Source organism: Chiloscyllium punctatum, chromosome 7 (genome assembly GCF_047496795.1).
Source record: "Chiloscyllium punctatum isolate Juve2018m chromosome 7, sChiPun1.3, whole genome shotgun sequence".
Classification (NCBI taxonomy): Eukaryota; Metazoa; Chordata; class Chondrichthyes; order Orectolobiformes; family Hemiscylliidae; genus Chiloscyllium; species Chiloscyllium punctatum.
In genome coordinates, this window is record NC_092745.1 from 130,629,034 (window position 1) to 130,641,984 (window position 12,951).

Sequence of the window (12,951 nt, forward strand, 5' to 3'; positions counted from 1 at the left end):
CACATTTCCCCTCCCCCCACCTTATCCCAGATCCAACCTTCCAACATAGCACCGCCCTCATGACCTGTCCTACCTGTCCATCTTCCTTCCCACATATCCACTCCACCCTCCCCTCCGACCTATCACCGTCGCCCCCCCACCTTCATCTACCTAATCATACCTTTGCCCCCCAGCCCCACTCCCCTCCCATTTCTCTCTCAGACCCTCTGAGAGGGCCACCCCCTTACTCCTGATGAAGAGCTATGGCCTGAAACATTGACTCTCCTGCTCCTCTGATGCTGCCTGACCGGCTGTGCTTTTCCAGCACCACACTCTTCAACTCTAGACAGAGTAAAGGTAGGAAGGATGTTTCCAATGGTGGAGCAGTCCAGAATCAGGGGTCATGGTTTCAGGATAAGGGGTAGGCCATTTTGGGCTGCGATGAAGAGAAATGTCTTCACCCAGAGGGTGGGGAGCCTGGGAATTCACTACCACAGCAAGAGGGTGAGGCCGGAACACTTTTTTTAAGATGGAGGTTGATATAGCGCTAGTGGCTAAAGGAATTATGGGACGTGGTGAAAGATGGGATTGGTGTATTGAGCTCAAACATCAGTCACGATCATACTGAATGGCGGGGCAGGCTTGAGGGACCGAATGGCCTACTCCTGCTCCTATCTTCTCTTTCATAATTTCAGTGCCATTTGAGAGCAAGAGCGAGCGCGAGCGACAGACTTTACTCTAACCACTAACTTATGATCTTATTGAGGACCTTTTTACTTGGTTATGGGAGAGCAGGAACAGGAGTCGGCCATTCAGCCCATTGAGCCTGTCCTATTTTGACCCAGCAAGGAAGGAATGGCAATGTTGGGATGGTGTTAACAAATAATCTGCATCTTCATGACCATTTATCTGTTTTGGTTTAGAAGCACAGCGTCATTCCCAGTTTTGACATTTTCAAGCCTCAACCTCAACTGCGTTTTGATCAAAAGTGTTTGAGAATTACCACTCCCTTAAAAATAATATGGAGACCATATACGGCGCCACATCCACTCCCTCCATCACCGACACTCAGTACACCCTGCTACAACAACTATCTACAAGATGCACAGCAGAAATTCACCAAAGATCCTGAAACAGCATCTTCCAAACCCACTACCACTTCCATTCAGAAGGACAAGGGCAGCAGATACATGGGAACATCATATGCAAACCACTCCAAGCCACTCACCATCCCAATATTGTTGTTCCTTCCTTGCTGGGTCAAAATTCCAAGGGCATTGTGGGTCTACCTACAGCACATGGACTGCAGTGGTTCAAGAAGGCAGTTCACCCCCACCTTCTCAAGGGGCAACTAGGGACAGGCAATAAATGCTGGGCCCAGCCACTGATGCCCACATCCTACTAATAGAAGCATCGTGGTTGATCTTTCTAAATTCTTAGAAGAGCAGGGTTGGATTAGAACAAGTCAACATGGATTTAGTAAGGGGAGGTCGTGCCTGACAAACCTGTTGGAATTCTTTGAAGAGGTGACAAGTAGGTTAGACCAGGGAAATCCAGTGGATGTGGTCTACCCAGACTTCCAAAAGGCCTTTGATAAGGTGCCACATGAGAGGCTGCTGAGCAAGGTGAGGGCCCATGGTGTTTGAGGTGAGCTACTGGTATGGATTGAGGATTGGCTGTCTGACAGAAGGCAGAGAGTTGGGATAAAAGGTTCTTTTTCGGAATGGCAGCCGGTGACGAGCAGTGTCCCACAGGGTTCAGTGTTGGGGCCACAGCTGTTCGCATTATATATTAATGATCTGGATGAAGGGACTGGGGGCATTCTTCTTCAGCCAGAGAGTGGTGGGCCTATGGAATCCATTGCCGCGGTGTGCAGTGGAGGCCGGGACGCTAAATGTCTTCAAGGCAGAGATTGATAAATTCTTGATGTCACAAGGAATTAAGGGCTACGGGGAGAGTGCAGGTAAGTGGAGTTGAAATGCCCATCAGCCATGATTAAATGGCGGAGTGGACCTGATGGGCCGAATGGCCTTACTTCCACTCCTATGTCTTATGGTCTTATGGTCTGAGGAACTCTACATTTCACATTCATGATATCTTGTCCTAGCTATCAATTTAGATTGACCTTTGATCAATGGAATGGAAATAGATCTTTCTCTATCTACCTTTCGACTCACAGGATCACCTTAAACACCCTAATGAAATCACCTTCAATTCTCTACGCTGAAAGAAATACAAACCTCCCTCCTGTAACCCACCCTGACAATTTCATCATTTTATCGCCGGGATCAGTCTGGTGAAGGTGCCAAGGCAACAGCACCCTCTGGCTGAGGAGTTTGTAAAGGTGTTCCAATCAGAGCATTGCACAGCTGCAGTATAACTCAGAACCCAACAGAGACCTAACCAATCCATGTCGCTATCTCAGGGTAAACAGAATGGCAATAATTGGGCATCTTGTGGAGGGCTGGGACATACATATCATTCAGTAAAACCATGGCAGGAAACAACATTGTGAGATGCAGAGGGAACTGGGTATGTTAGTGCATGCATCTGGAGAAGTTAGTGCAGGAACAACTAAGATTGGTCATGGAATACTGTGCTTTATTTCAACAGGAATAAAATGTCAAAGTAAGGATGTTTTGCTTCATTTACACAGGTCATCGGTGAGCTCATATCTTAAAGACTGTGTGCAGTTTTGGTCTCTTTATGTAAATGTATTGAAGGTTGCTCAGATGAGATTTACCAGATTGATTCCAGGAATGAGTGGGTTGTCTAAGGACGAAAGGCTGGACAGACTGGGGCTTGCTTTCACTGGAGAATGAGATTGAAGTGTATCAGATCCTGAAGGATCTCCACCAAATGGATGTGGTAAGGCTGTTTCCTCTCTGAGTCAGTCCAGAACCAGGAAATGCTGTTTTAATAAGTCGAGTGTGTGTTACTGGAAAAGCACAGCAGGTCAGGCAGCATCCAAGGACCAGGAAAATCGACGTTTCGGGCCGGAGCGCTTCATCAGGAATCCTGCTCCTCGGATGCTGCCTGACCGGCTGTGCTTTTCCAGCAACATACTCTCAACTCTGATCTCCAGCATCTGCAGACCTCACTGTCTCCCTGATGCTGTTTTATTACCAGGGATCACCCTTTCAGATCAGGGGTGAGAAGAAACATCTTTTCTCTCAGTAGATTGAGACACTTTGGAACTCTACGCCTCAGAAGCTGATAGACGTTGGAGTCACTGAATATTTTAATGACAGAAGGATTGAGGGGGACAAATGGGAATGTGGGATTCAGAACACAAACAGATCAACCACAGTCAGACTGAACGGGACTCAAAGGGCCAAATGGTCTGCCGTTGCTCCAATTCATATGTTTGCAAAATTTCCCCTGTCAGCTTCACCTTCCCATATCCCCCAATTCCTTTTTGTGAGCAAAGATCCATCAACCTGTTTTCCCTGGAGCGTGGGAGGCTGAGGGGTGACCTTATAGAGGTTTATAAAACCATAAGGGGCATGGATAGGGTAAATAGACAAAGTCTTTTCCCTGGGGTCGGGGAGTTCAGAACTAGAGGGCATAGGTTTAGGGTGAGAGGGGAAAGATATAAAAGAGACCCAAGGGGCAACATTTTCATGCAGACGGTGGTACGTGTATGGAATGAGCTGCCAGAGGAAGAGGTGGAGGCTGGTACAATTGCAACATTTAAAAGGATGGGTATATGAATAGGAAGGGTTTAGAGGGATATGGGCCAGGTGCTGGTAGGTGGGACTAGATTGATTTAGGATATCTGGTCAGCATTGAGGGATTGGACTGAAGGGGCTGTTACTGTGCTGTACATCTCTTTGAGTCTATGACTGTGTCTTGAACACACCCAATGACTGAGTTTGTGAGCGAGAGGAAATTGCTCCCCATCTCGGTCCAAAATTCTGAAATTGAGACCCCACATTCTAGAATACCCAGCTTGGAGGAATTATTTTCTCATCAGTAGTGAAATAGTGTTTAGCTAATGGTCCCCTGGGCTGGAGAGTTTGCGTGATGGAGAGAGATTGGACAGACTGGGCTTAGTCTCCTCTGCTCGAAGGAAAATGAGAGGGGACGTGATCAAGATGGAGAATATGATGAGGGGTGTAGACAGGAAGAAACCTTTCCCCTTGACAGAGGAATCAATGAACAGTGGGAATAGATTTAAGGAAAAGGATGAAGGTTAGAGAGGGATGTGAGGAAAAGCTTTTTCACCCAGAGGATAGTGGGGATCTGGAATTCCCTGTAAGGGTGGGAGGGGCAGAAAGCTTCAGTACATTGAAGAAGGATTTAGGTGGGCACTTGTGATGCCAAGAGAAATAGTGGCACAGAAGAAACATTACTGGACCAGGAGCCTAGAGCTCCAGGTAAATGTTCTGGGGACATGGGTTCGAACCCCAGCATGGCAGCCCATGGAATTTAAATTCAATTAACTAATTCTGGAATACAAAGCAAGTCTCAGTGATGGTAAACTATCATTGATTGACATCAAAACCCATGTCAAGGGAGCCCACTCTACTGTCCTGGTTTGCCCCCACGTGACTCCTGACTCACATTAAACTAAAACAGAGGCAGAATGTCAGAGGTTCAATGTGGAACAATGTTGCCACCAGGTGGATCTCTCTAGAGTTGCAGTTATAAACATCAGTCTGGGACACAAAGAGTTCATTCAATGTTAAGCAAATAAAGACCAAAAGGACTGCGGACGCTGGAAATCAGAAACAAAACCCAGAAATTGCTGGAACAATTCAGCAGGTCTGGCAACATCTGTGAAGAGAAACTACAGTTTTCTTTTGCAGAAGATGGGTTGGGAGAGTGGGTAAAGAGTAAACAATAGGAGGAGGTAGAGAGGGATGAACTACAAGCAAAATTGCTGTAAAAGCTCACCAGGTCTGGCAGCACCTGTGGAGAGAAATCAGAGTTAACACTCTGAGAAAGAACTGAAAGAAAGAAGACCATTTGGTCAGACAAACGATTGTGTAAAGGTCAGTCTGGGGGAATGAAAAGCTGCTAATGGGAACTATTAGCTAAACTGAAAATGTGTTGCTGGAAAAGCGCAGCAGGTCAGGCAGCATTCAAGGAACAGGAGAATCAACGAGAAGGGCATATTATGCCTTGGATGCTGCCTGACCTGCTGCGCTTTTCCAGCAACACATTTTCAGCTCTGATCTCCAGCATCTGCAGTCCTCACTTTCTCCTCGAAGATTTTAACCTACTATTAGCTAGACACCAGGAATTCAGCAAAACGAATGACAGTGAACGAGATAAAAAGATTGGAATGGAAATGCTATTGGAGAGAGGAGCAGGATATCTTCAAGGTGGTCATGCCTGGAAGAGATGTGGCAGTCAGTTTAACACCAAAAGAATCGCGGATGCTGGAAACAGAACATACGACAAAACAGAAACAAAAACAGAAATTGTTGGAAAAGCTCAGCATCTGTGGAGAGATCTCTTGGCATCACAAGTGCCCACCTAAATCCTTCTTCAATGTACTGAAGCTTTCTGCCCCTCCCACCCTTACAGGGAATTCCAGATCCCCACCACCCTCTGGGTGAAAAAGCATTTCCTCACATCCCTCTCTAACCTTCATCCTTTTCCTTAAATCTATTCCCACTGTTCATCGATTCCTCTGTCAAGGGGAAAAGTTTCTTCCTGTCTACACCCCTCATCATGTTCTCCATCTCGATCACGTCGCCTCTCATTTTCCTTAGAGCAGAGGAGACTAAGCCCAGTCTGTCCAATCTCTCTCCATCACTCAAACCCTCCAGCCCAGGCAACGTCCTGGGAAATCTCCTCTGCCTCCTCCCCAGTGCTATCACATCCCTCTGACAATGTGGATTTCAGAACTGCACACAATACTCTCGCTGTGGCCTAACCAATGTTTTTATACAGTTCCATCACCACCTCCTTGCTCATAAACCTCAGGCCTCAGCAAATAACAGCAAGTTACCCCTTATTTGCCACCTTAACTATTTCATCCACCTGTGCCGGGAACAGTGTACATACACACCAAGGTCCCTCTGATCCCTGGTACTTCCTGGGGTCTGACTGTTCATCGTGTATTCCCTTGATGGGTTTGTCCTGTCCAACTGCGCCATCTTTAGATTTGGATCATTCTGAGTCGAGAGTGTGGTGCTGGAAAAGCACAGCCGTTCAGGCAGCGTCTGAGGAGCAGGAGAATAGATGTTTTGGGCGTAAGCCCTTCATCAGGAATGATGTTCATTAGGAAAGGGAACCATCTGCCTGCAGCTACAGACAGAGGACAATCTCTCTCACACAACAGGCTGATCATGTGGATAGAAAGATAATGAAAAACAGCCTCTAACCTCAAGGGTCTGTTTGAGTCAAGGTTTAATATGACGGCTCATTGAGGACAGTCCCAACTCCTGAAAAGATCAGTGTTGAGAGAGAGGGTTCCCACTGCCAGATCCTTCGAGAATCCATCAGAATTAAAGACCCAGAGAGGTCAACATGGACCCTGATACAGTGGGGTTGGATGAGAATGGCAGGAGGGACTAAGGGATCACTGGATCCCAGTAAATCAGATATGGATTCCTAACCCTGACAGGATCTAGAGACCCGACAGTGGAGAGTTGAGGCGTCTGAGCCACGTGTCTCCTGTTGGAGTTGCTCAGTGTCCAGGGACCTGCTCCTGTATGAAGCTGGGTCTGTTTCTCAGTGGGTTAGATCTCCAGTAACTGCCCTCCCAATGCTGCAGGATGTCCCCTGCAGGTGGAAGATGGGGGGGGGGGGCTGCCTTGACTGTGGTCAGGAGCTGGGGTTTATACACGTTCTATGACCAGGTATCTGCAGCCACTGCGCAGCACTGAAGATGGGTTTACACCTGAAACGATAATTTCTTCACCTCCTGATGCTACCTGGCTTGCTGTGTTCTTCCAGTCTCCTGTTTGTTTATTGTGTTACCTTCAGCAGATCCAGACCAGTCCAGTCCCACCACCCAGGGACACTCAGCAGAAACAACAGGAACACAGAGCCCTGGGTCAGGAATTTCAGAACGTGCCCTGTAATTGATTCTCTCAGTTACTCCTTCACTGTTTGCTTGGGCTGACAAGTGGCAAGTAACATTCACAGCACACAAATGCTGGACAATGATCATCTCCAAAGACCATCACCCCTTCACATCCAATGGCATTACCATCACTGAATCCCCCACTGTCAACATCCTGGGGGTTACCATTCACCAGAAACTCAATTCGATTTAGCACGTAAACACAGCGGCTACAAGAGCATGTCAAAAACTAGGAATACTGTGGTGAGTAACTCCTGTCTTGACTCCCCAAAGCCTTTCCACCAGCTACAAGGCACAAGTCAGGAGTGGGATGGAATACTCCCCACTTGCCTGGATGGGGGCAGCTCCAACAACACTCAAGATGCTCAAGGTTTCCAAAGATTACAAAGGGATCTTGATCAAATGAGTCAATGGGCTGAAAAATGGCAGATGGGGTTCAATCTGGATAAAGGCAAAGTATTGCATAAACAAGGGTAGATCTTATACAATTAATGGATAATACTGTCGAACTGAGAGACCTTGGGGTGGAGGTACATAATTCTGTGAAGTCTGCATCACATGTAGACAGGATGGTTGAAAAGTCGTTTGGCACGCTTCCTTTCATTGCTTAGTCCTTTGAGTATAGGAGTTGGGACGTCATATTGAGGTTGTACAGGAGGCTTCTTTTGGAATACTGTGTCTGGTTCTGGCTGCCCTGTTATACGAAGGATATTATCGAGCTGGAGATAGGTTTAGAAGAGATTTACCAGGATGTTTCCAGGTATGGAAGGTTTGACTTATAAAGAAAGGCTGGAGCGAGGAGATTGAGAGGTGACCTGATAGAGGTTTATAAAATAATGAAGGGTGTAGATGGACTTAATGGTACAGTGTCTTTTCCCTAAGATGGGGGATCATTTTTAAGGTGAAAGGAGAAATATTTAAAGAAGGCAGGAGGTAATTTCTTTTACACAGAAGGTGGTTTGCATACAGAATGAACTTCCAGAGAAAGTGGTGGATGCGGTTACAATTACAATGTTTAAAAGACATTTGGATAGATACGTGAATAGGAAAGGTTTGGAGGGATATGGGCCAGGAGTAGGCAGGTGGGACTAGTTTAGTTTGGGATTATATTCGGCATGGACTACAACTATTCAGGACAAAGCAGCCCACTTGATTGGTACTATATCCATAAACTTGGAGAAAGTGAGGACTGTAGATGCTGGAGATCAGAGTCAGGAGTGTGGTGCTGGAAAAGCACAGCAGGTCAGGCAGCATCCGAGAAGCAGGAGAGTCGACATTTCGGGCATAAGTCTTTCATTAGAGCCTATGCCCAAAACGTCGACTCTCCTGCTCCTCGGATGCTGCCTGACCTGCTGTGCTTTTCCAACACCACACCTTTTGACTATATCCACAAGCGTCCACTCCCACCACCACCGATACCCAGTAGCAGCAGTGTGTACTATCTACAAGATGCACTGCAGAAATTCACCAAAGATCCTCAGCCAGCAACTTCCAAACCCAGAGATGTAACTAGTTTGTCAAAAAAAAAGAGGATTCAAAGAAAAATCAGGAATCTCCATGTAATAAAAGCTAAAAAAAAAAGTGGATGCTGGAAATCTAAATAAAAACAGAATGTTCTGGAGAAACTCAGCAGGTCTGGCAGCATCTGTGCAGAGAAAAACAGATTTAAGGTTTTGAGTCCAATGAGAGACTTCCTCAGATTGAAAGGTATTGGAAAACGATGGGGTTTTTAAACTATTTTGAATGGAGTGGGGAAGAGTGAGGGGTACAGATGGTGCTGGAGCCCAGGGTTTGCTAATTTTGGGTGTAACAGAAACAGAGATCCCACATGGGTGGGACTGAAGGCATGGAAGGTAAAAATGGGGGCTGTCTACTGAGGGTACAGTAAACAATACACAAACTAGACCATCCCATGGGGCAGAGGGGGGATGCAGGAATACCAGAACGTTTTATCATATGTTATATTTCTGAACACTTTGATTGTTCCTGGACTTGGTCTGAGTGATAGCAGATAGTGACTTTGCCCTGAGCAAACTCTGGAGAATCTGACCATTCACGTTAAATATAATCTTTAGCATCCGTAAAAATGTAAATTACATACGGGATCCGGAAATCTTCCACTCTTTACACTCTGTAACTGTGGTCTCACTCTCCAACTTTACTTTAATGATCCCACTGTGGGCTGTGTTGTCAAAGGTAATCTGTAATCAGGAGAGCCAAAGTTCCTCGTTATTGACAACGAACATTCCAGAAGCTTCCTCAACACCAACCTGGCGCCAAACCTCACCCACTTCCACTCAGTCCAAAGCGATTCAGCAAATAATTATCCAGCCATCACCGCCCCCCCCCTCTCTCTCCCCTCTCTCTCCCCCCCCCCACAACCTTCACTGCCTGGGAAACGGGGGCAGGATTAGGGTGGGGAGGAGGAAGAAATCATGGGAGGAATGAAGAGGTAGTGGGATGGGCAGGGAGTGAGAGGGTGGAGAGAGGGATCAGGGGTGTGAAGGATAAGTGGGGGGGGGGGGAAGAGGGATCAAGGGAAGAGGAATGAGGAGGGGATAGAGGGAGAAGAGATGTAGAAGGACGGGGCGGAGAAATACAAGGGGGGGGGGAAGACAGACGGGGGAGTAAAAGGGACTCGGGAATGGAGAGTGACGTGGGGGAAGAGGGACGGGGAGGGGATAGAGGGGTAGGAGATGATGGGAAGAGGGATGGGAAGGGCAGGGAGAGATGAAGAAAGGGGATACACATTTGGCCCGATCACTGCCCCGTTTGGTTTCTCCTCCTGTGTATGGTTTTTTTTTATGTTTAATCTGCCCACTCCCTTTCAAATTTGCATCTCACTTCATCCTCTGCTTCTTCTGAAATCATTATTCTCCTGGCTTCAGGAGGTTGCCAGAGGGTGTCCCATCACTCCGTACTGTATCCATGTCTACTCACTGCTTCTCTCCCCCAACCCCAATGTCCCCCTCCCCCCCACCCCCCAACCCCAATGTCCCCCTCCCCCCCACCCCCCAACCCCAATGTCCCCCTCCCCCCCACCCCCCAACCCCAATGTCCCCCTCCCACCCACCCCACCCCACCCCCCAACCCCAATGTCCCCCTCCCCCCCACCCCCCAACCCCAATGTCCCCCTCCCCCCCCACCCCCAATGTCCCCCTCCCCCCCACCGCACTGTGCTGGCACCAGCTGCAGAGTTTCGTCAGGAAGCATTTTTAACCTCGAAACGTGGGGAGGGTTGTGAGGGGCTTCACTCCAATCAGGCCTGTGTTCATCCATTGAACTAACAACAAGCTACACTCTTCACCCAGCAACACTTTATTTTTGAATATTCACCAGCTCAAAGTTACATCCCAGTTGTCACTCACTCACCATCCTGATTTGGGAAAATATCGCTGTTCCTTCAGTGTCACTGGGTCAAAATCCTGGAATTCCCTCTCTAAGGGCATTGTGGGTCTACCTACAGCACATGGACTGCAGTGAGTTACGAAGGCAGTTCACCCCCATCTTCTGAGGGGGCAACTAGGGACGAGCAATAAATACTGGACCCAGCCAGTGATGCCCATGTGCCATGAGTGAATAAGTACAAACACAACAGGTGAAATAATGACAAGAGGTGAATTACTCACAGTGATTGTAAACTGATAGCAGTCCGGTAATTCATTGTTGCGAATAGTTTGTAGGTCTATCCCCTTCAGTTTAAAGTTGATTTCTATAAGTATCAACCTTAATAAAACCAAAGAAATAATAACTCAGGACACAAACATAACTGAAAGGTTTATAGTTACAAACGCAGGCATCATACATACACCCCAAAGATAGAATTCAACATTACATACACTGTACTGTAGCCTGCCATAAACCTAACTGTATGATCTACAAACATGACTGAGTACATTGCTGACAAAGTTACCTGTAAAATTCAATGTCAAAAAATGATGTATTGGTCATTTTCCATTCTTTAAAGGAGTCCCCTATTGCAGAAGCTGATTCTATATTTACACATTCTGGAAAGAAACAAACAATTAATTTCATAAGTACTGAAGAGTACGAGTAGGCCATTCAGCCCTTTGAGTCTGTTCCTCTCTTTATTACAATCAGCTCAATTTTCCCGCCTGCTCTCCATAGCCCCCATCAAAGTGTTCCCAATTAAAAATCTGCCTACCTTCTCCTCAAATTCACATAATGTCCCAGCATCCACTGTGCTCTGGGGGAGTGAATTCCACAGATTCATAACCATTTGAGAGGAGTTATTTCTCCTCATCTCCATTTTAAGTCTGCACCATACCTCACACAAATCTAAAACAATGACCTCTCACTCTCGAACATTTCACTTCACAATTGCATGGAAACAAGATCACAATATTCCTAATGGACAGACAAGATCCACTAACTGAACAATGAACCTTTCCAAAATCCTGGAAAAGTTGACTTGACTCCTTTCTTCAATGCAAGTGGTCGAATTAACCAGTAAAATTCAATCCATTTATTAACCACAGCTTTCGAGTGAATAACTGAATATTTTGGTCTACACATAGGCAGAAACATATCCAACTTCATCTTAAATTATTTCCTAACTCCCCAAATGATTAGGAGCTACAGTTTCAGAGATAGTGTGTGTGTTTGTGTGTGCAAGTGTACGAGAGAGTGTGTGTGTGTGTTTGTGTGTGCAAGTGTACGAGAGAGTGTATGTGTGTGTGTGTGTGTGTGCGGCAGTCACTCCCCATTGTGGAGTAGATTGTAAGCAAGCTGTGAAGATTAGCTTCATACATTCACACACCCTCAGTCTGACCCAGGCTCACTCAATAAAGATTCAGTGCAGCTACAGAGACCGATTTCCCACTCGCTGGTTCTCATCACCAAACTGTTGTGGTGCTATTGGGAATGGCATTAAACAGGGAATCAGAGATGCATGTGGTAAAGAACATCTGGAATTATGGGTGACTTTAATCTACATTTAGATTGGGCAAATCAAATTAGTCAGGATACAGTAGGGGAGGAATTCCTTACGTGTATATGGGCTGGTTTTCTGGATCAATACATTAAGGAACCGAGCAGACAACAGGCCATCTTAGGCTGGGTATCGTACTATGATAAAGGAACAATCGGTGATGTATTTGAGAGGGATCCCTTGGGGATGGAATTCTTCATCAAGATAGAGTGAGGTTGTTGATCCTGAGACCAGACTCCTGAATCTTAATAAGAGAAACTGAAATGGTATGAGGCAGGAGTTGGCTATGGTAGATTGGAAGGACTGACAGTGTTGGCAATAGCAACATTCAAAGAGCGAATGGTTGAACAACAAAAATTGTTTATTCCTGTTTGACCAGGACTGCAAGGAGAACACTGGCTTACAAGGAAAGTTAGAGACAGTAATAGATGCAAAATAGAGGCATACAAATTGAATAGGATGGAATATCCTTTTATTGTCACATGTACTCCATATGTATGGCAGCATCTTAGGTACAAATCTTACAGAGTAAACGTTTCAGTCTGTGCCCTCCGGCCCCAGAGCAGAGGCTACACTGACTCCCCATGCCAGCCTCCATTCAGAACTCGCTCCACCGCCCCACTCTGAGAATCAGCTGCTCACTCAGCTCCACCGTGGGGCTCGGCCCAAACTCGCTCAGCTCCGCCGTGGGACCGGGCCCTGTGCTCGCTCCGCCGTGGGACCGGGCCCTGTGCTCGCTCCGCCGTGGGGCTCAGTCTGTGCTCGCTCCACCGTGGGGCTCAGTCTGTGCTCGCCCCACTGTGGAGCTCGGCCCATACTCACACCACTACGGGGCTCAGCCCACGCTTACTCTGCCGTGGGGCTCAGTCTGCATTTGCTCCACTGTGGGGCCCAGTCCATGTTTGCTCCACTCCTTGACTCCATTCTCAAGGTAGGGCAGGGGCCGGGGAGTCAAGAAAAGCTACAAAGAGGCAATAAA

The 12,951-nt window shown here is 46.9% G+C and overlaps 1 protein-coding gene across 2 annotated transcripts in view; it reads right to left on the reverse strand.

Annotated features, from left to right (window-relative positions):
• Window positions 1-12,951, reverse strand: part of LOC140480137 (mucolipin-2-like) — a 113,574-nt gene that overhangs the window by 34,273 nt on the left and 66,350 nt on the right. For both annotated transcript variants that reach the window (XM_072574844.1, XM_072574845.1), the window contains exons 5-7: window positions 10,935-11,028; window positions 10,651-10,747; window positions 9,123-9,222 (exon numbers count right to left, since the gene is read on the reverse strand). In XM_072574844.1, coding sequence (XP_072430945.1) covers window positions 9,123-9,222; window positions 10,651-10,747; window positions 10,935-11,028 — 291 coding nt within the window. The remainder of the gene's footprint in view (window positions 1-9,122; window positions 9,223-10,650; window positions 10,748-10,934; window positions 11,029-12,951) is intronic.